Below are 23995 nucleotides of genomic sequence, written 5' to 3' on the forward strand. Positions count from 1 at the left end.
GAATGAAATTTGTACTGTAGATAGGTAATTAAATAAATTATAATTGTACAAAATTTCAATTAATTTCATAATCAATATTCGGAGATAACGGTAAAAAGATGTTCTTTTTCAACACACGTTATGTCTTTTGATCTAGTGCACATACAACTTTGGTTTAACTTTAATACGCATGCATGATAACATAACCTTTTATTTGATATATCACACATAACGTTTCGTGCTCTACAAGTTACACAATCTTAAATTGAAAAAATTTAAAAATACCTCAGTCTGGAAATTCGACATGGTTGACTTTAAAAAATTCCAACTTCTCTTGTAGACATTTTTGAAATAAGATTTATATATCATTATACAAGGTGAAACAATAAGCTTTCACATGGTATAAAATTTTGTATAGGTTGTCAAACAAAAAAATTGATTTAATATCGTAAGAACATAAAAATAATTTTTTTTTTGCTTTTTTTTATGAAATTTCACCGAGTTTAAAAAATTCTAGCTCTTTTTGTAGATGTCTGATAGGTCTGATCGATATAAAGATTTTGAGCTAAGACAATAAGCTTTCAGATGATATAAAATTTTTATAGGTTGTCAGATAAAAAACATGGATTTGAAGGTGATAGAATAAAAATAGGTAGATTTTTTCTATTTTTTTTCAAGAAAAATGATTTTTTAAGGTTTCACTTCTACCACGTGTGAATTGCACACATGATTTTTTTTTTATAATGATTTCAACTAATATTGGATCAAATGCCGACAACAAGTTGGGAGACGAATTTCCTGCGACTTTAACAATAGCAGATCCTGGTGCAGAACGTTTGTTAATCCACGATCGAGAATTTTTATAATTACCCAGAGCTTTTAAGTAATATGAAAATTTGAATTTTTTAAAAATCACTAGTATTATTTACTGATAGCAATATGTTTGCATCCGTCCAAGCGATTGCGTAGAATTACAAATGTAAAAGTTCTTTGTCTTTTTTCAAATTATTTTTTATAGAACTAATTTGGATGAAATCTCCTTTATCTATCAATATGTATATTGCAATATTGTATTTTCATATTTGGTAATTTTTAGTTTCCCGCGATAAATTCAGTTCTCCATAAATTTCTAACAAACAAACCGAAATTATGACTTGCAACAGAAAATGCACTTATTTCAATGTTATGTTCCGCCGTTTGCCTAATTTTTTACAAATCGAGGCCTTAACAAGTCTGTTAGTTTTATACGTGCTTGAAACATGTAAAATGCATTACCTTAACTTACCAACGCTGAAAAAGAATGTTTCTCAAAAATTTTTTTTCCCTAAAAAATTAGTACTTTTTATACAAAAAATGCAGCCTCGAAGCATAATACCAACAATATGACTAACATTGACCATCATCAGATTCACCATAATATACTTAATAAATAACCGTCAACTTCCTTATTTTATGTTTAACCGTTACGGATTATTCTCATCAGTTAGAAAAATGTTCATTTTGTCAACAAACTTTTTCCGACCTTTGTATTTATATACACATGTGCAGGTTATCGAATCTTTTTTCTGAAAGAACCAAGAAAAAGCCTTGACCATTCGGAATCTCCAAAGCATGTGGTTTTTTTTCTTCAAAAATTGATAACAACTGATAACACTTAGCTACGTTTACTACTGGTAATGTTTTCTGCAAATTTCGTCAACACGTTTTTTGCTATGTTTAATAAATATTGCATACTCAAAATTTTCATCAGAAAACGTACCTAATAATAAACAATTTCAAATGAAAGCCAAAAAAGACTATCAATGTCAAAAATGTCATTCGAAACATGATAATCTATGTACAGTACATAGATGATGAAAACAAATCTCATATAAGTAGGAAGGTCTTGCAAAAATTAATGTTAGTCCAATTCGAAAGTAGCCATATTCAAGATCAGTCCCATTTTAGTTATAAAGATGAACCTTAATCATCAATTTACAGTTTTTATTGCTGTTTTCTGTCAGTTTTGTTATGCAAGTATAAGTCATAAAAGTCATATAAGTCTATCCCAATTGGATTCTTCTTGCGATGCGCACATATTGATAGATAAAGATCGTGCTTACACAGATTTCATCCAAATTAGTTCTATAAAAAATAATTTGAAAAAACACAACGAACTTTTACATTTGAAATTGTACGTAATGACTTATACGGATGCCAACATATTGCTTTCATCAAATAATACTAGTGATGGTCCTTATTATGAAATTGGTAATATATTTAAGCTTCCTTCTGAATCATGGCTACATTTTTAAAGCAAATTCAACTTTTCATATTACATAAAAGCTCTGGGTAATGTTAAAAATTCTCAATCGTGGATTAACAAACGTTCTGTACCAGGATCTGCTATTGTTAAAGTCGCAGGAAATTCGTCTCCCAACTTGTTGTCGGCATTTGATCCAATATTAGTTGAAATCATTATAAAAAATGGTAAAAGTGCTTAACTTAATTAAAAATGTTTGAATTTAATTATATGTGATTTTAATTTCAGATGGTGAGCTAATTGTGAATATACCCGGTTATGCAGAACCTCACATGAAATATTTTGATACGAATCCGGTGAATGTACAATTTTTTAGCTTTAATATTTGGGGGAGAATGCCAGCTAAATGGTTCTACGACTGTCAATTCGATGAAAATTGTGAGTTAAAAGTGATTCGGATTTTAATAAGATCTTCTTGTTAGTATGTAGTTTGTGAATAGTTTACAAAAAAATTACTATAACCGTTATGCTTTTCGTATAGATTTTAACCCACAAAAATCGAAAACCATATCTTAAAAAATATTTATCGATAGGCTTTCGAGATATAATTTTTCAAAATTTGTTGTCGTTGTATAGAAAAATTCAAAATCTTTCGAATCTTTGTAGTTTTAAATTTGTATATTCTTGAATAAGTTAAGAACAGAATTCATAGTCGTTTCTCGAGTTAACCCTTTCGCAGAGATACCCAAAGGAGATGGGAAACTTTCGTACGTTTTACCCCCCAAAACCCATTTGTTTATTTCGTGTTGTTGTAATCTCTTTTGTATTCGTGAATAAATGTGAAAAACACACATAGTGTAGCCACGGTGTTTTTCCGCACACCTAAGCAAAAATGTCAATTTTTCACGCATACTTCGCCAAAAATGTATATTTTTTCACGCATACTTATCCAAAAATGTCTAAAGCAGCTTGTAGGCAAATCGCGTATGACGTCAGAAGTTTCTCATCTCTTTTGGGTATCTCTGCCCTTTCGGACCCAGCGGTACTCTCATGTAACATATTTTTAAAAATTCGTAAGAAATATTCTATTAAATAATTTTTTAAGCTTTGATGGCTAATCGACAGATAACATATTTTGTGGGAAATAAAATTTACTACAACTTTCCTCAAAAACATTTTTCTCTAGCAGGAAAATTAGCTGAGCTATAAGTGAAAGTCGAAAACGCCTCAAAACAAAATGGCAGCCAGAGTTATACCGTTATTTTTGTGAAAAATGTGGGGTTTTGTTTCAGTACTATTGTTCTTTCATATTTTGAGCACCAATTTCAGTTGAGAATTATTTCTTAGACCTCCATACAACCAAATCTTACTTGACTGTACTAAATTAAATTATAATATATAATAAATTATAATTCCATACCTAAATTAATATTTTATAAAATGTGTGTCTTCTATTTCAGCAAACATGGAAAGCCAAAAAAACAATGAAGAACAATTAGCTACTTCAAAGTTGTTGGCCTCGGATCCTAATATGAAACAGTTGATGGAATTTTGTTGGTCTGGATTCTTAAACAGGCATAAATCATTTTTCAATAGCCTAGTTCCAACATTGGACAAACTTGATGACAAACAAGTGTTAGAGTTTCAACAAGAAGTTATTGAAGTAGTGAAAAAATTCAGGAAAACACCTACTACAGAAAAACCTACTGGATGGTGAAGAATATTAAATTTGTGCTTATGTTAATAGATCGTGAAATAGATGGTTGGTATTTGGAAGAAAAACTTAACCGATCATTCGTATTTTCTCCGTAACTTGGAAAGCATAATTATTTTTATAATTTTTTGTGTACGTTTCGATTAATTCTCGTAAATTTATTAAATAAAAATATGATCTGGATTGAATTGCCATATATGATATTCTTAAATTGTTTTTATTTTCTCATGGTTTGGATATGGTAGATATCAGTGTCTGACGATTGAAGTCGTCATACTAGAGAATATCTCTGGTATGGTTTTCAACTACACTCAGGAAAAAATAATTATTTTAATAGTTAAAACCAGGATATTGACTATTTGACTGAGGGACAAATAAATTGAAGTTAAAACGTCTTTTTTTCAAAGATGATCTACTTTGATTTATGTGACTTTAAGTTACGAAACCATCAAAAACTTACCTTTTTTCCAGGTTGGTTTTAAAATGTTTATCTTCAACGCGAATTCATTCCGAATAATAGTTAAATCAATGTGGTTTTCATTGATTTTACGTTATTTTATCGTGGCTTTTCCCTCAGTGTAATCACATAACTATTTTAGTAGTTTAAATTGACTATTTAATAGTTAATTTGAAAAATAAGAGAACTTTGATTGACTATTAAAATAGCCAGAAATTAGCATTTTTTTTAAACTATTTTAATAGTTATTCCGATATTCACTATTTTTTTCTCTGAGTGTATGATTTCGACAAAAATATGCAAACAATGCTAAATGACTTTCACAAACCTTAGGAGCAACAAGGGTGATAAAATGCAACAAAATCTGAGTCCGACAAAAAATTTTAAATTTTCTAACGTTGTTTCAATTTTGATTTAAATATGTTTTAAATTAGTTTTTTCAACATTAAATCAACGTTGTTGGCCATTATCACAATTTACGTTGCGTTTTTTCCTCTTATGAGGGGTTGTAGATTGAGATGGAGACAGTACAACTTTGTCTCTCTTCATTTTTCCCTAACACCAAAAACTAGCCGAACTTCAATCGAAAGTCGCAAAACGATTACAAATGAAATAGTGTCCAAAGTTGTACCCATATTTTTGTGAAGAATTCTGCAGGAAATCGATCAATTCCTAACGCATTTGTTGCTTTAACAGCTTCGATTGCGGTTTACGGAAAAAAATATCATTTCAAGTCTTGGGTAAGCAATCGGGAATTTGTAGCTTAAGGCAAGTCACTTAGTTTTGTTTTCATATTTTCGTCGAAATCGCAGTTAAAAACCGAGTCAAAATGCTAAGTTGATCCTTATTCTTATTTGGCAAGGTTACCGTTTATATCCTTGAACAGTGGTGTTAATATGAGCTCTCGAGTTGCAGAGATAAATAGATTCCGATTCTTCATATTCAAGTGATATCAAAATGAGATATTCTCTAATATGACGAATTGACGACCTCAGTCGTCATCAGACACTGATAACTTACATAACTTAACTATGATTAAATAAAACAAATTTTAAAATATAATACAGAAGTTCTTATCACAACATATTTATTTAATAAATTTACGAGGATTGATCGAAACGTAAGTACACAAAAAATTATAAAAATAATTAATCTTTCAAGTTACGGAGAAAATAATAATGATCGCTGAAGTTTTTTTTCCAAACACCATCATTCTAAGCACATGAGCACCATCCAGACCGTACATCTACCCGCGAAATCGGTTGTGGTCTAGTTGAAGTTTTCTTCACTTTTTTCACTGCCTCAATAACTTCTTGTTGAAACTCTATCACTTGATTGTCATCAAATTTGTCCAATGTTGGAACTAAGCCATGAAAAAATGATGTATGCCTGTTTAAGAATCCAGACCATTGTTCATTGTTTTTTTGGCCTTCCATTTTTGCTGAAAAAGAAGATACACATTTTATAAAATATTAATTTATGAAATTTGAACTAATTTATTTAATATTTATTAAGGGAATTACACCCAATCACATCGGAAAAATTGTGACTACTGGTTTCTTTGCCAAAATGCATTTTCAACAATTCAGAATTTCAAAATTCTATATTTTCCAAAAAAAAAATATAACAAAAATTGCTTTGATAATGGAAATGGTGATACTGCCTGTGTAATAAATTTACATTGCTATAAAGCAAGCAAAAATTTTAAAATTCATATTAAGTATCTAACTTTTTGTAGAAAATAAACTTTTCTCCTTTTGAGAAAATTAAAAAATAAGATAAATACAAAAATTTAAGAAAACCTATTTTGAAAGAGAGAAAAAACGACATTTTTTAGGTTTTTATTAAAAAGTTAATTTTTACTTTGAGCATTTATAGACATTGAACTAGTGAAAGAGAAAAGACGATAGATACGTTGTCCTTTAAAATGATGATCACAAAATTTGAATTGAAATAATATGGTCTTTACAAAAATAATCTACTGCTTTTTGGTCTTTTTGAATTAATTTACTTTAAAATAGTTGTTTTTTTTTTTTATTAATCGTTTTTTCTTAAATTTTTTAATATATTTAATTTTTTTGAATCTTTTAAAAGGATGCTTATTGATAAGAAATTAAATTTTCTACAAAGTTACTTAGTAAAAAGAGTCGAATTTTATATCGTAAAAAAATTTGTCATATCTTTATAATTTATGCAACACTTTTTTTTTTGGTAAAAATTTCAAGAAACCGATTAGGTACACTAGTACCTAATCGGTTTTTTGAAATTTTTACATTAAAGAAATAGCTAATCAAAAATCAACTTTTAGGCAGCTCCCTATAAACCCTTTCTTAAATATTACAACTTTTAAAACAACTTCGATTTTTGTTGGAGCTTAATATTTTTTTAACATCTTAATGCTTTGAACCCTTCAAGTACGACCCTATGTTCAAAGCTTTGGTCCTCGTACCTCAAAAATAGCTGATTTTACAAATGTATACCTAATATAATTAGTTCAAAAATCACAAACTACATACATACAAGCAGATCTTAAATTCGAAATCACTCTTTACTCACAATTTTCGTCGAATTGACAGTTGTAGAACCATTTAGCTGGGTTTTTATTCCAAGTAGCAAGGCCAACAAAATTTATTTTCATGGGATTTTTATCCAAATATGTAATAAGGGGTTCTGCATAACCAGGTACATTGATAATTATTTTACCATCTGAAAATAAAATCACATAGTTAAATTCAAACATTTTTACATAATTTAAGCACTTTTACCATTTCTTTGAATGATTTCAACTAATAATGGATCAAACGGCGATAACAAGCTGGGAGACGAATTTTCTGCGACTACTACAGCAGATCCTCGTTTAGAACGAAGCTCCGATTTAGAATTTCGATCAATACCAAGAACTTTTAAGTAATAAACAAGTTAAATTTGCTTTTTAAATGTAACGATGATTCAGAAAGAAATCTTAAATATATTACCAATTTCATAATGCGGACCATCATAATTAGTATTTTCTGAAAGCAATATGTTTGCATCTGTTGAAGCCATTACATATAATTCCACATGTAATCGTTCGTTGTCTTTTTTCAAATTGTTTTTCATATCACTCTCTTGGAAGAAATCTTGGTAAATGTGTTCTCTTTCTCTTAACAATAACACATCGCAAGAAGATTGCAATTTTGATTGACTTATATGACTTTTATGACTTATACTTTCACTAAAAAACTGACAGAGAATAACAATAAATACAATAAATTGATAATTAAGGTTCATCTTTATAACCGCGGTCTTGGCTAAAATGCGACTGATCTTATGGCTACTTTCAAACTGGACTAACTGAATTTTCGCAAGACCTTCCTACGAATATGAAATTTGATTTCATGTTCTATTTATAAGTAAAAAAGGTCAAGTTGCGATATTAATAAACATACACTGAACCAAATCCTTACGTAAACACAACGACAAAATTCGTTAAGGCAACGAATATTTAATTTATTTTCAGCCGATGAAAAATTTAATTGGCTCAACGAAATGGCTTTCATACTTTAACGAAGAAATTCATCAATTAACGAAAACTGTCGTATTTTAATGAAATTTTTCATAAAATTTTTTTAACGAGAATTAATGAATTTTTACATCACTTTACGAAATTTTTCATCAATCAACGTAAACTTTCGTAAGCTAACGAATTTTTTCGTAAATTTTATGAACATTTTAATTACCTAAATTACGAAAAAATATTCGTTAGCTAACGAAACTTTTCGTTGTATTAATTATTCTTTTAGTAGATTATACTTACTTTATTTTCGTAATCCTACGAATTTTTTCGTAAGATTACGAAATTTTTCGTTCATTTTTCTTCCCTAAAATTTGGAATTAAAACCTGAAATTCAAAAAAAAGTGGAGCGGATCGAACATTTTTTTATCATTTAAAACAAAAACATTTGCTATTTTGAACTTGATTTTTTTATTTTTAATAATGGGAGGGGATATTAAATACATGGAATAAACAATTTAATTAAATATATTCCTTCAAGTATTTGTTGTCCTCTCCTATGCCAATCAGGAATGGTTATTGTCCTTTAATTTTAATTAAGTACCCATCCATAAAGTAGCTTAGGATGACATCTTTAGAATCTGAAAGAAAAAAGAAATAGAAAAAAAAAACAAAAAGTTAGAATACTTAAAAAAAAACAAAAATATTTTTCATAAAATATTCATAAATTATAGTTAATCAAATGGTACTTACTTTCCAATATCTCATGGTTTAACTCCTCTTAACACCACTTATTTTTCTTACTTCTTGGCCTTTTTATTGATTTTTAACTACTTATGTATTAGTCCTTTCTTAAAAATGAAACTAGTACGACTTTTATTGTGGGAAAAATATAAATTAAAAATCCCACATTTATTATCTCCGTTTCTGAAAGACTAACACATGACCTGCACGTCTGAAGGACGTAACAAGACTATAATAAAAATTACAATTCAAACAAGAAATTCAAAATGGTTGACTTCAGTGCTGAATTAGGTGTTGACTTCAGTGCTGACATGAATGGCCAGTGTTGCCATTCGAAACAGTCCCGGCTAAAAACATCGTTTTTACATAGTGGCCTCCGGGCCAATAGGCAGGATGCATATCTTCTGCACCGGTCTCTTTAATTTTCTAGTGGCTGTTTGGACGATGACGTTTCGGACCAACCCGTCCCGGCCTGGGAGGAGTTCGCATATCCGAGCCATGCCCCAGCTGGCTGGAGGGAAATTCTCACTTTTGAGAACGACCAGTTGACCAACCTTCAAGTTCTCCTTCACCTTTCTCCATTTTTTCCGCTCCTGCAGAGTGGTCAAATATTCTGACTGCCACCTGGTCCAGAAATGATTAACCATTTGTTGTCCCTCTTTCCAGAGTTTAGCTCCCACTGTATCTGGTCTTTCGTCTAATCTGAAAGGAAGAGGTAAAATTAGTGGTTCACCTACCAGGAAATGTCCCGGCGTTAGCGCCTGAACGTCCATTGGGTCGTCACTAAGCGGATGAAGCGGCCTGGAATTGAGGATGGCTTCGATCTGCGTTAATAACGTTGCAAACTCCTCATAAGGCAATATCTTTTGCCCAAGTATTCTCCTTAAATGAAACTTCATCGATTTAACCGCAGCCTCATATATACCTTCTTGGTGTGGTGCGGCTGGGGTCATGAAGTGCCATTCAGTTCCTTTGCTATGCAAATGCTCCAATGCTTCTTTATCTGAAAAGACTTTTAAAGCTTTATTTAGTTCTTTAGATGCGCCAACGAAAGCAGTTCCGTTGTCGCTAAACATTTTCTCGCATCTCCCTCTCCTAGCAATAAACCGTTCAAAACAAGCAATGAAGGCTATTGTTGATAGATCTCCTACGATCTCAATATGAACTGCTCTAGTTCTTAGGCAGACGAATATTGAAACCCAACATTTTCTCCTTTTTCTCCCTCCTACTCCACTGGATACCTTTAGTTCAAAAGGACCAGCATAATCTACTCCGGTAGCTAAAAATGGTTTCCCAACCTGGACTCTCTCTGATGGTAATTCTTCCATCAGTTGTCCCTCCATTCGTGCATTTAATCGCACACAAACAACACATTTATGAATGTGATTTCTTAATCCATCCCTTAACTTTGGTATCCAGTACCTTTGTCTTATAAATTGCATCATTATTTGAATGCCTCCATGCTTCATCTCCCGGTGAGCATTATCCATTAGTAATTCAGCTAACCTTGAACCGTTAGCAATAATCACTGGATGTTTCATTTCATAATCTACCTCTGACCTACCTAGCCTACCACCAACCCGAAGCAACCCATGCTCATCTATGATTGGTTTCAACCCTTCTATTGGACTCTTGTCCGGTAACTGCTTTCCAGCTCTCAGTGCAGTAATCTCCTTGTTGTAACTTGTTGTAACAGATACTCCATAGCTTCCGCTTTTTCTCTTAGAGTAGGAGGTGCAACTGCCTGTTGCTTCCCTATTCTCTTAGGTCTCCGATTTATTTTCCCCTTTGCTTGCTTCAGCCTTCTTCTCCATTTAATCCAATTCTCTATAAACCTCCCGGCATAACTGAGAATATTTATTGCTTTTTCCAATGTTCCTGTATATTTCAACAATGGAACACAGTTCATAGATCTTTTAAGTCTTATTTGTATTGGTTCCTTGAAGAACGTCACAGAAAATATCTTCATCTCCTTCTCCACCTCCTGGTGAACTTCCTCCATTGTTCTACTCTTCGGCCATTGGGTTTGTTCCCTAGTTATCCAACTAGGACCGTGTAGCCATAAATTACTGTTGACCAAATCCTTTGGTAGAACTCCTCTTGAAAGTAGATCAGCTGGGTTCTCCTTGCCATCAATGTGACGCCAGCATCTAAGATCTGTATTGGTTTGGATCGAAGAAACTCGGTTTGCAACATATGTTCTAAGATCTCTTGTCTCCTTCCTTATCCAGTAATATGCCGGGCTAGAGTCAAGCCATAGCACATACTCAGCATTCCATTGACTCAATGACTCCTTTCACCAATCTTGAAAGTAACTCCGCTGCTGATAACTCCAAACGAGGTATAGTCACCATCTTCAATGGCGCTACTCGAGTTTTTGATGTAAGTAATTTACTAGTCACCATACCATTAATATATTCAACCCTTACATACAATACCGCCCCTAACGCAGACTCACTGCTGTCTGAGAACCCATGAATTTGTATTTTTGAATTGCTACCTGTTCCCAAACACCTATCTATTCGGAAGTTTTCCAAATAAAAAATTGAATTCCAAAATTCAATCCATCTATTCTCCAAATCTATGGATGGTCTGTCATCCCAATCGATTTTTGATTTCCATAACTCCTGGATCATGATCTTACCAATAATTGTTACCGGTGATATGTATCCATTTGGGTCGTATAGCTGCGCTACATGACTTACTATTCTCCTTTTTGTTATAACTCCTTCAAATTTAGGATTTTTTACCATAAAAGTGAACTTGTCTTCTTCTATCAACCATTTTAAACCTAAAATAGTTGTGCCTTCCCCCTCTGAAAACAACAAAGTTTTTTCAGACTCCGACTCCATTGCTCCAACAACCGCCTGGCTGTTTGATTTCCATTTACGCAATTCAAATTTTGCTGTTTTTAGTACAGTATCAATTTCTTTAGCTAATTTGATTGCTGATTTCTCCGTATGTGACCCTGTCACACAATCATCCATATAGAAATCCTCTTCTATTGCTTTAGCAGCAATTGGAAATTCTCCTTTTGCCATCCTGGCAGTCTCTAATACTGATCTAACAGCAACATATGGTGATGCTGTTAAGCCAAATGTGACTACTGTGAGCCAATACTCCTGCAATCTTTTGAAGGGATTCTCCCTCCAAAATATCCTTTGCAAATTCCATTGCTCCCTAGCCAGCCCTACCTGATTAAACATTTTGCTAATATCTGCCTATACACAAGAAACGTTTTAAAGCGATCTCCCTAGAACTTCCTAGTCCTTTAATCTCGCTTTTTAACTGAATTTTTCAATGAATCTTCCTGACTCGTCCCGTTTATTTGTCTCCGTGAAATGGTTCTCTACCATAATCTCCTTTTTTCTCCATTGTGAACATGAATTAACTTGGTCTTCCTGCCCAAGTTTCTCCAACAGTCTATCTTACTGAACTCCCTCCTGGTATTGCACGAAAGAGACTGACCTGTCAATTCGTCTACCAATTATGATTGTGTTCCATGAACAATAATCCCTAACTGTGTCTCTTTAAAAGACATTCCCCCTATATTTCTCTGAATGGCAAAGAAAAATAAAATACCACATCGAAAAGTAACTGAATTGGATTTGGTTTCCAAAATCTGGGTCTTCCCATTGAATCTCCGTATGATACAGGTTCCCAATTGCTTTCTTTGGGTAAAACCCAAACAATCTTCTCCAAATTCTCCTTTCCTTTGGCATTGTACCATGGAAGTGTTCTAAAATTAACTTTTTTATTTTTCTCCAAAGGCACATTGTTGACACCGACTGCCTTCCTGGCATTGGCCAATGTTCTTAATTTGTACTCCTGTACTATCTTTTGGATTTTTATATTGGGTTGTAAGCCAATATCTAAAAACCCTCTTATTGGTCCATGTCGAACCGCTCCCACCTCAATGCTTACCAAAACTTACGGCATCAAACTAATCTTCCCCCCTGTCCCTATTTCAAAAATAATAATAAATAAAAAGTAAAAATTAAAAACAAAAAAAAAAATTTGTAGTACAGTGTACATTTAAAGATTTTATTAAAATGAATTCTCCAAAGCTCCTGCTTGTTTATCTAGAAACTCCAGCATTTCTCCTATTTTAGGGAACTCACTTGCCCTTTGCAACTCCCATTGCATTTTTGTCTCCGGATCTAGTCGGTCATGAAGGCCTATCACGAACTACAGATCCCAGTTCTCCACTGGTAAATCAAGAGCTTTCAATTGACGGATGGTCTCGTGGGTGACGTTGGACATCTGCTGAAGCTCATTTGCTCCTGGTCTCTCCTGAAGCACCGGCAACCTATAAAATTGGTTGAGGTACTCCTTGCTGATGTGGTACGGCTTGTCGTACAGCTGAACCAGCCTCTCCCATGACTCCTTATAGCTATCTGGATGCAGATGGCTCTCTCCTAAGGCTTTTGCTGCCTTTCCAGTCAACGACTTTTTTAAGTACGAATACTTGTAAGCCGTCGAGATGTCGTTATTCTCGTGGATGGCTGCTCTGAATCGGTCTCTAAAACCGATCCATTTGAGGAGCGACCCGTCGTATTCTCCCCAAGTGTTTTTGATGTCGTGTTGCTGTGTTGGCATCGTTAGATCCACGTTAATTTTTTGCGAATTCTCTTCGCTTGTAGTGATTGGATCTTGATTCTTATTGGCGAGTACTGCCAACCGTTGCTTCAAGAGCTCCGCCGATTTCTAATATTCGGCCTCCATTTTCTCCATCTGTTCCTCCAGAACAGATAACTCCTCCTCTCCAGCAATCTCTACTAGCTGCCTGAACAGCTCGTTCGACTTCTCCCACAATTGTAAAAGTCGATCCGCACGGATCAGCAATCCCTCCCGAGATGTCGTCTTCAGCTCCTCCGACTCCACAAATTTCAGCATCCTGCTGATTGCTCTTTGAAGCGAGCTGAATTGTCTGTCTCCTGACAGGGCAGCTGCTTCCTCCAGTGATGGTGTCTCCGTCTCCTTTTTTTTGCCTTTTATTCGAAAAGAAAGAAAGCAAAAAATCGATTTTAAATTTTTTAATAATTTTGTATTCTTCCCCCAACTACCTAGCTTATTTCATGTTGTGCGAATATGTGTGTGTGTACGCTTCCCCACGATTGTACCCTACCTACCGAAAATTTTCTAAATGAATTCTCTTGTGCATATATTTTTAAATTGTCACAAAAAAAATTATTCTCAGAAACTTCCTTCCTAGAAGATTTCCAAAAAAAAAGGAACTCCCATATTGCCAAAAAAATTTCTCAAATAAATATGTTAGTGGTCAACGCATCTGAGTGCTCGCACTGAACATTTTACTCCACTCCCTTTATATTTGTATTTTGAAAATAAAATGTGCTAGTGGTCCACGCATCTATGTGCTCGCACTGAACACCCTCTCCTCTCCTTTCAACTCCATTTATTTTTATTTTTTTTTTAAATAATATGTTAGTGGTCGGCGCATCTATGTGCTCGCACTGAACATAACTCCACTCCACCTACCTATTTATTTTAAATTTTTAAAATTAATATGTTAGTGATCAAGGCATCTATGTGCTACACTGAACATAAACTCTACTCCACTCCACTCCATAATATGTTAGTGGTCGAGGCATCTATGTGCTGCACTGAACATAAACTCCATTTAAAATAAATATTACCTTGGAAAAGTAAACAGAAATTCCCCAAAAAATAAAAAAAATTCACAGAAAAGTATTTATTTTTCCTCCTGGAAAAATTTAAACAAAACTCCCTATTTGTGAAAGCAATAATTTCCCACTGGAAAACGCATTCAATTCAATCATCCTGACTACCTATCCAAAAAAAAAACAACAAAAAGGAAAAAAAATCACACACAATAATAAAATAAAAATTCTGGCTGCGACGACGCACGCCCTTGCCTACCTAGTACACACATAGTTCCGCACAACACTTTAATTAAATTTTCATAAAGAAGTATTATTACCTTTTTACTTGCTATATAGGTACTATAGGGCAAGTTTAGGATTCGTAAAAAAAATCGAACTCGAGATATCAATTTTACATGACATTAGATGATGGAGAATACCAAAAAAGTGGGTCCGGCAATTCTGTCTGTCTGTCCGTCTGTCTGTCTGTCTGTATGTACCTCGAGCTACAGCCTAAACTATTGGAGTGATTTTGTTCAAACTTGGTAGTAAACAGTTTTGGGTGATTCCCTAGAGGACAAATTGAAATTTTTTTTTAGGACCAAAACTAACGGTACCTGTCATATAATGGAAATAGAAAAGTTAATTTTTTTCAAAAACGGCTCTAACGATTTTGATTAAAATTTTTTAGTGTAGTATTACGTATAAGAGCCAACTTCCGAAATAAAAAAAATATTTTTTTTACCGTTATTAACGGTACCTGTCATAGAACGGTTTGTTTGATTTATGAATATCTCGTTCAAGACCACCCCGATTTCAACGAAAATTTTCATACCAAGCCGTTTAGGTAAAAGTAATTTTAAAAATTTACAAAATTTTCAAAAAACTCATTTTTGGATTTTTAAAAAATATTTCAAAATTTTTTTTTGAAAAATCAATTTTTTGAAAACGGGCTTATGAAAAAATTTGAAATTTCGTTTTTATGCGTAAATAAATTATTTCTTCAAAATGGCATTCCAACTTTTTTTTTGAAAAATGTTAGAAAATTTTTATATATAAAAAATTATTTTTTTAAAAAACGGCTCTAACGATTTTCGAAAAAAATTTTCTAAAAATTCCTTTTTATACAAGAAGTAAACTGGCATACTTGGTTTTTAGTGAAAGATCATTTAAAACGGTATTTAATTAATTATAAAAACAGATTTTATTTTTTTTTTATTTCTTGAAAATATCAAATCTTAAATTTTCTTAATTTTCTTGAATAAAAAGCTATGACATTAGAGTAACTTTAAGCATAAGAGCAAGTACGTGCGACCCCAGTCGTGCATTTTATTTGTTAGACATTTTTATTTTAATTTTCCAATATTTAAAGTTTTTCGATGATATTAAATTGTTTTTCTTTTTCTTTTATAGCAAAACTGACCCGCACAATTTAAGATTCGTCTTTAAACTGAAAAATTCAAACTGAACCGGTAGAGAAGATGCTTGATATTCCGGTTCATTTACCCTCTTTTTTGCTTTTCTCTCTCTTTGGTGTGTGCGCATTGAAGTTGTTGATGGGTTGCTACCAGAGATACCCAAAGGAGATGGGAAACTTTCGTACGTTTTACCCCCCAAAACCCATTTGTTTATTTCGTGTTGTTGTAATCTCTCTTGTATTCGTGAATAAATGTGAAAAACACACATAGTGTAGCCACGGTGTTTTTACGCACACCTAAGCAAAAATGTACGATTTTTCACGCATACTTATCCAAAAATGTCTAAAGCAGCTTGTAGGCAAACCCGTATGACGTCAGAAGTTTCTCATCTCTTTTGAGTATCTCTGGTTGCTACGGTTGTTAAGTAGTAGTTGGGTGGTTGTTTTTATTTTTTGTGTCTGCTTGTGGTAAGTAGACAATCTCCTTCTAGAACATTCTCTTGTTGTAGAGAATATTTTGCTCTCCTTAAGTTGCGCGCGCATGAATATTTTTTGGTAATATTCCGATTCGCTCTCTCTCCATTCTCCGGTTATGGATTGTAGATATGTGTGAGTTTATTCAGCACATATTACATATGCTCCTGCAAGATTTTCTCCATTATAATTTATTTGTGTGAATACTTGGACTCAGCACAAATTTATACATGCTCCTGCATGATTTTCTCCTAAATATTTTGCTATGTGTGTGAATATATGAATATACAGTTTTGCATGCTCCTGCATGAATTTTACTCCGTTTCTGTGTGGAATATTTTCGCACACAGTTTTCATGTACCAACATGAATCTTGTGCACATTCCTATGTGCTTTTTCTCCAATTATGCCTACGTAGCAGACATTCAAAATCAATTTTGATTACTTAATCTAAGATTTAACCCCAAAAAAAAAAAATGATTAAGGTGATTGTAAGACACCTAGAGACGCAAAAAAAATATATATATGGTGGTTGTAAGTCACCAAAAAACGCAACGCAACCTAATTTAAATTAAATGGTGGTAGCAAATCACCATTTAAACGCAAACAAAAAAACTACATGGTGAGTGTACACCATGAGACGCAACGCAAAAAAAAATGAAATGGTGGTTGTAAGGCACCATTTAACGCAAACAAAAAATACATGGTGGTTGTAAGGCACCATGAAACGCAAAAAAAATACATGGTGGTTGTAAGGCACCATGAAACGCAACGCAAAAAAAATGAAATGGTGGTTGTAAGGCACCATTTAACGCAAAAAAAAAAAATACATGGTGGTTGTAAGGCACCATGAAACGCAACGCAAAAAAAATATGATGGTGGTTGTAAATCACCATTTAAACGCAAAAAAAGCTGAAAAGGTGGTTGTAAGGCACCGTAATAATTTAGTTAGTAGATTATGGTGGTTGTAAGGCACCATAAACAATATTGATTTTATGTGAAATAAAGAAATAAAATATAGGATTTTTAAGTTTTGTGAATGAATTGCACATGTCCACATGCACAATTACAATCACTCAAACCTTAATTCCGTCGCCGTCTCCATGACGGGTGTACCTCCTGTTGTAGTCGTGTTGCACCTCCTGGTGTTGCACTTTCACACATTTCACCTTATTTCACAAAAATCTCACTCCGATCAAATGTTTTTTTTTTTTTTTACAAACATCGCGACTCGAAGGACCATAATGTATTAGTCCTTTCTTAAAAATGAAACTAGTACGACTTTTATTGTGGGAAAAATATAAATTAAAAAACCCACATTTATTATCTCCGTTTCTGAAAGACTAACACATGACCTGCACGTCTGAAGGACGTAAGCGTAACAAGACTATAATAAAAATTACAATTCAAACAAGAAATTCAAAATGGTTGACTTCAGTGCTGAATTAGGTGTTGACTTCAGTACTGACATGAATGGCCAGTGTTGCCATTCGTAACAACTTAAATAATTTCTTTTGTTTTTTAATGAATTTATTATTACTTTCAACTTTTTCAGAACACAATATTTTTTTTATTTATTACGCGTGATAAGTCGCCCCACTTTTGACTTCGACTTTCATAAATGCACACAACGGACGAAAATAAAGTGTGCTCTGCTCGTTAGTCTACGTTTTTTTCGTAAGGCAACTTTTTATGTTTGTTAATTGATGTAATTTTTCGTAAGCCGATGTAAAATTTCATTAGTCTATGAAGAATTTTCATAAGCCAATTATTTATTTTCATAAAATGATGAAGATTTTCTTTAGTTAATGTTGAATTTCATAAGTTAATGAATTTTACGGTACTTAATTAAAATTTTGATAAAGTAAGGAAAAAATTCTTATTTTTATTCTTTAAAATGAGTATGAAATTTTTCGTTAAGTGATGAATCTTTTCATTAAATTGAATTTTGTTGGCACTAAAAAGGGAGAAAAAAGTGTATGTAACGTTTTCATTAGTTGATGAATTACGAAAAATTACATATTTTCGTTGAGCCATATATTCAATAAATCAGTATTGAGCCAAAGTCCCTTTCTTTGATTAAATGAAATTTATTACTGGTAGAAAATTTTATTTTCTACAACTTTTATTTTTATTTATCTCTATGACCAGTGGCGGGCTTAGCTAGCCCTGTGGGGGTGAAAGGATGTTTTTTTTTCGAAGAGATAGTAAAATCTGTAATTGGTCCTTAAAAGCCAATGATTCGTGTAAAACGTCTAAGAAATCCAAAAATAAAATGAATCATTGGCTTTTTGTGACCAATTACAGATTTTGCTGTCTCTTCGAAAAAACACCCTTCCACCTAACTTTTTTTATAGAATTTTTTGATCCTTGGTTCTTATCCCAAAAGCAAACTTTTTGCCAACTTTCATGAGTGTATGAATTTTTTTTTGTTGATTTTATGTACTTTTTTACCTGTACTATCAAGACAACATGCTATTTTAAAAATATATTCTAAAAAAATATTGATTTCCAAATCAAACGATTGTTATGAAAATCGGTTCAAAATTGGCTTAGACAAAAAAATTTACGATTTCAATCCAGATAAGTAATACAATTTCCGAAAGGCAAAATTGTACATTTAATTTTAATTTTTAAATCAATATATTTCAACGAATTGTTTTTGAAATGATCGGTTTCAATTAAAAAAAATCATTGAATGCTATTTTTGTCCAGACTGTGAATTTTAATATAAAATTGACTCATACCGAAAACTGCCTCAATTTATGCCTTTTAAGTTTTGAAAAAGTTGAAAAATAAGCAAACTACTTTCTTTTTTTCTTATTTTTCAATTTTTTCAAAAACTAGGAGGCACAGAAACATAAAGTTCTTATTGTTCCATAAGGAATCAATTGAGACAGTTTTCTGCCTGAGTCAATTTTGTATCAAAACTCACAGTCTGGACAAAAATACTATTCAATGCGTTTTTTCTTTAATATATTTTCGCCTATTTTTATTTTTCAAACCTGACTGTTGCAAATTTTTGGTGATTCCCTAGACGCGAAATTAAAATTTTATTTTTAGAACCAAACTTAATGGTTCAAGTAATGATTAATGTTAATATTGAATATGTATGTAGTTAAGTGTTATCTGTTGTTATCAATTTTTGAAGAAAACAACATTTTTTGGAAATTCCGAATGGTCATGGCTCCTTCTAAATTCGTTCGGGGGTAAAGATAGGATAACCTGCAGATGTGTACACACATAGTTTGAATTTAATCTTAATTAATTGAAATATTATTTTTGCATTTGTTTTTTTTTTTTTTTGTATTTTCAACTTATGTATGTATCATGCATTCCTACACAGAAAGAAGAACAACTTAAAATCAACGAAAACGTTCAACTATTTTTCGTAATGATTTTGCGTTGTAGACGATAATTTTAAAATTAAAGTAGAATATAGTTTGTTTAAAGTAGTTTGTAGTAAAAATAAAAATCATCAATCCAATTAAAAAAAATAAAAAATAATACAAAACTAATTTAATACTTACCTATATTTTAATGGTTATTATTTTTCACCAAGAAATAGTTAAAAAAAAAACTTTGATTCATTAAAACTTAAAAACTGGTTAAAACTATTTAAACTACTTACAACACAACATATGTTCTCTTTCTTTTACAACAATTGAAATTTATTTTGTTTGCCCCCACATGGGGGCAAGTCCGTCCAATCAACTTCTGTTGATAATAAAACCGTTTCTATCTTAAAATTTGGAGTCTTTTTGCAATAATCACAAACGTATGCTATTTTTTCATCCGTTCCCAACTTTTATTACAAAAAAAAAGAAAAAGTTAAGACTTTTAAATATTTCATTTAAAAAAGCACAAATTTCTTTTCACACGATTTGATGAAAAATCACAAAATTTGCTATAACTTTTCGGGATTTCAACCAAACTTGCATATACTTACAGACATAATCGATCTTACCAGAAGCCATTTATTTTATATTAAAAGTCCTGCCAATTTAATATTTGTTCATACAATATAGTACAAAAACCGTCTTGCCTGATTAGATAATGTCTATTTTTAAAATATTTCTTTTGCCTAAGATTTCGCCAAGCTACATATACAAATATATATTTTGAAGAAAAAAAAAATCTGTGAAAAACACGCCCCCTGGCTAAAAGCTTTAAATTTAATTTTTTTCATTGTAAATACAACCAGCTTTACCATTTTACCTAGTTTCAAGATTCTACAATAAATCAGAAGTGCTCTAAAATATTCAGTAAAAATGGGCGGTTACCACGCCCCCTGTCTAATATTCGCAAATTTTATATTTTTCTCTTTGTAAAAACGTAAAAACAACCTGTTCTACCATTCTACCAAAATGCCAGATTCTATTTCAGTATTAATACCATCAATTCATAACGCCTTGTTGCTCCTAAGGTTTGCGGAAAAAATCTCATCTCTTGTGACGGGGTGGGGCAAGCAATCGATAATTTGTTGCTTAGGGCAAGTCATTTAGCATTGTTGGCATTTTTTCGACAAAATCGCAGTTGAAAACGATGCCAGAGATATTCTCTAGTATGACGACCTCAATCGTCACCAAAACGTATTTATTTAATAAATTTACGAGAATGAATCTAAACGTACACAAAAAAATTAAAATAATTAAGCTTTCCAAGAAGTTATGGAGAAAATACGGATGATCGGTGAAGTCTATCTTCCAAATACCATCTTCTTCACGATATATGAATATGAGCACAAAGATTCTTCAAGATCCAAATCGTTGATCTATCTGCGGAATCGGTTGTTGTCTAGTTGAAGTTTTCTTGATTTTTTTCAATACCGTAACATGGGGTTACTTTGCCCCGGCGGCGGGGGTAACTTTGCGCCACTGACGAAAAAAGTTAGTTTCTTGATTCACGCTCAGAAATGTTAGATTCTCTATATCGAAGCTACTGTAATATACACACACACATATATACATCTGCCACGTGTTGCAACGGACCATCTGCCGGCAGTTTTTAAGAAGCAGTTGACCTGTGAATTTGAGGTAGGAAATTCGTGCTTTTTTTGTGGTGAAAAATTTGGTGTGTGATAATTTACAAAGTAAGAACAAATAATCTAGTTATGATATTATTTTGTTATTACTCTGCGCTTGTCATTTGTTTGTTTAATTAATAAATAATAATTATTGCATTTTTTTTATGTGACTAAGCAGTTTTTTGTTTGATTTGGGGTTACTTTACCCCAGGAGCAATTTATTTTTATAATTAAATGTGTTTTTAATTCTACTTATGTTTTTATTGTTTTTAAAAGTGAACTATTTTTTCGTTTGTAAATTTTTATTCATGTTTATTTTACACTTATTTTGGTTAAATTAATGAAGTTTTCTGTTTTTATCTTTAAATTCGTATTTATTTATAATCAATTAATGAAATAAAAGAGGCTGTTTTGTTTTTTGTAAAAAAAAAGAGTTGTGTGTGTACCTACAAATTTTTTTTCTGACAGATTTGAAGCTTTGGTCCAGGGCTATTAAAAGACAATACTAACTTTGCTCCAGCTAACTATACAGGCAGTATAGTTAAAAACTTCAGGTGGATCAAAGTAACCCCGTCCCTTGGACTACTTTGCCCCACTTTTCAACTTAAAAAACAAAATATTTTTACTGTTATTTGAATGTTTTTTTTAGAATTAATGCATTATTTCATGTCTTATCAATGAATTAAAAGAAAAAAACAAATAGATACAAAAATAACTCTACCATTTTTAAGAGGTTTTCTAAAAATAGTGCAAAAAACGGAGCAAAGTAACCCCATGTTACGGTACCTCAAAAACTTTTTGTTGAAACTCAAACACTTGGTTGTCATCAAATTTGTCCAGTATTGGAACTAAGCCATTTAAAAATAATTTATGTCTGTTATAGACTCCATCCCAAAAATAATCCATCACTTTTTTCATAACAGGATCCGTGGCCAAAAACTTTGAAATAGCTAATTGTTCTTTCATTTCCATGTTTGCTGAAATAGAAGACACACATTTTATAAATATATATTATTAAAATTTAATTATACACATAACATATCAATCAAAAATTCAAAACATAAAAATGTATGAACACTGGTAAATGCTAAAATGCAGTTTCTAAAATTCAGAATTTCAAAATTTTATACCAAAGTTTGCTTTGATGATATGATAAAAGTGCGCACTGTCTTTCATTGTCGAAACAATATTTCATCATTTATAGAATTTGGAAAACAGTATTTCAAAGTTCAGGAAAATTGTTTGTCAAGTTCAATGTAAAATGGTATTAATTTTCTAAAGGGGATTTTGAATCTTTTTTTCATACTTGCAGACTTGGAGTGACTCTGCCTGTGTAAAAAAATTTCATTGAAGGTTTTGAAATAACAACACCAAGTCCATAGGTTGGAAATGAAATCACAATTTACTCACAATTTTCATCGAATTGACAGTCGTAGAACCATTTAGCTGGCATTTTATCCCAATTAGTAAAGCTAAAAAATTGTACATTCACCGGATCCGTATCAAAATATTTCATATAAGGTTCTGCACAACCGGGTATATTCACAATTAGCTCACCATCTGAAATAAAAATCACATATAATTAAATTCAAACATTTTTAATTAAGTTAAGCACTTTTACCATTTTTGAAGTGAAAACTTCTTTAGTATCGTAGTGATTTGAAACAAGATGAAACGAAAACGCTACACGACTTCAACTTGTTATAACTTTTTTGTTTTAATAGATAGGTGAATGAAATTTGTACTGTAGATAGGTAATTAAATAAATTATAATTGTACAAAATTTCAATTAATTTCATAATCAATATTCGGAGATAACGGTAAAAAGATGTTCTTTTTCAACACACGTTATGTCTTTTGATCTAGTGCACATACAACTTTGGTTTAACTTTAATACGCATGCATGATAACATAACCTTTTATTTGATATATCACACATAACGTTTCGTGCTCTACAAGTTACACAATCTTAAATTGAAAAAATTTAAAAATACCTCAGTCTGGAAATTCGACATGGTTGACTTTAAAAAATTCCAACTTCTCTTGTAGACATTTTTGAAATAAGATTTATATATCATTATACAAGGTGAAACAATAAGCTTTCACATGGTATAAAATTTTGTATAGGTTGTCAAACAAAAAAATTGATTTAATATCGTAAGAACATAAAAATAATTTTTTTTTTGCTTTTTTTTATGAAATTTCACCGAGTTTAAAAAATTCTAGCTCTTTTTGTAGATGTCTGATAGGTCTGATCGATATAAAGATTTTGAGCTAAGACAATAAGCTTTCAGATGATATAAAATTTTTATAGGTTGTCAGATAAAAAACATGGATTTGAAGGTGATAGAATAAAAATAGGTAGATTTTTTCTATTTTTTTTCAAGAAAAATGATTTTTTAAGGTTTCACTTCTACCACGTGTGAATTGCACACATGATTTTTTTTTATAATGATTTCAACTAATATTGGATCAAATGCCGACAACAAGTTGGGAGACGAATTTCCTGCGACTTTAACAATAGCAGATCCTGGTGCAGAACGTTTGTTAATCCACGATCGAGAATTTTTATAATTACCCAGAGCTTTTAAGTAATATGAAAATTTGAATTTTTTAAAAATCACTAGTATTATTTACTGATAGCAATATGTTTGCATCCGTCCAAGCGATTGCGTAGAATTACAAATGTAAAAGTTCTTTGTCTTTTTTCAAATTATTTTTTATAGAACTAATTTGGATGAAATCTCCTTTATCTATCAATATGTATATTGCAATATTGTATTTTCATATTTGGTAATTTTTAGTTTCCCGCGATAAATTCAGTTC

General features: G+C 31.8%; 2 protein-coding genes across 8 annotated transcripts in view; one reads left to right on the forward strand and one right to left on the reverse strand.

Moving 5' to 3' along the window:
- The window catches only part of LOC129907830 (CUGBP Elav-like family member 2), a 473931-nt gene that overhangs the window by 100617 nt on the left and 349319 nt on the right, over positions 1-23995 (forward strand). The window lies entirely within an intron of this gene.
- Positions 5556-22676, reverse strand: LOC129907835 (uncharacterized). 2 transcript variants are annotated; one of them, XM_055984231.1, is made up of 2 exons: positions 22580-22676; positions 5556-5833 (listed from the first exon to the last, which is right to left on the reverse strand). In XM_055984231.1, exons 1-2 carry the CDS (start codon positions 22620-22622, stop codon positions 5607-5609), a joined length of 270 nt encoding a protein of 89 aa, XP_055840206.1. In that variant the 5' UTR covers positions 22623-22676; the 3' UTR covers positions 5556-5606. The 2 variants fall into 2 exon arrangements, with proteins under 2 accessions (XP_055840206.1, XP_055840205.1); XM_055984230.1 differs by lacking the exon at positions 22580-22676 and adding an exon at positions 6949-7147.

This window comes from Episyrphus balteatus, chromosome 1 (genome assembly GCF_945859705.1).
Source record: "Episyrphus balteatus chromosome 1, idEpiBalt1.1, whole genome shotgun sequence".
Lineage (NCBI taxonomy): Eukaryota > Metazoa > Arthropoda > Insecta > Diptera > Syrphidae > Episyrphus > Episyrphus balteatus.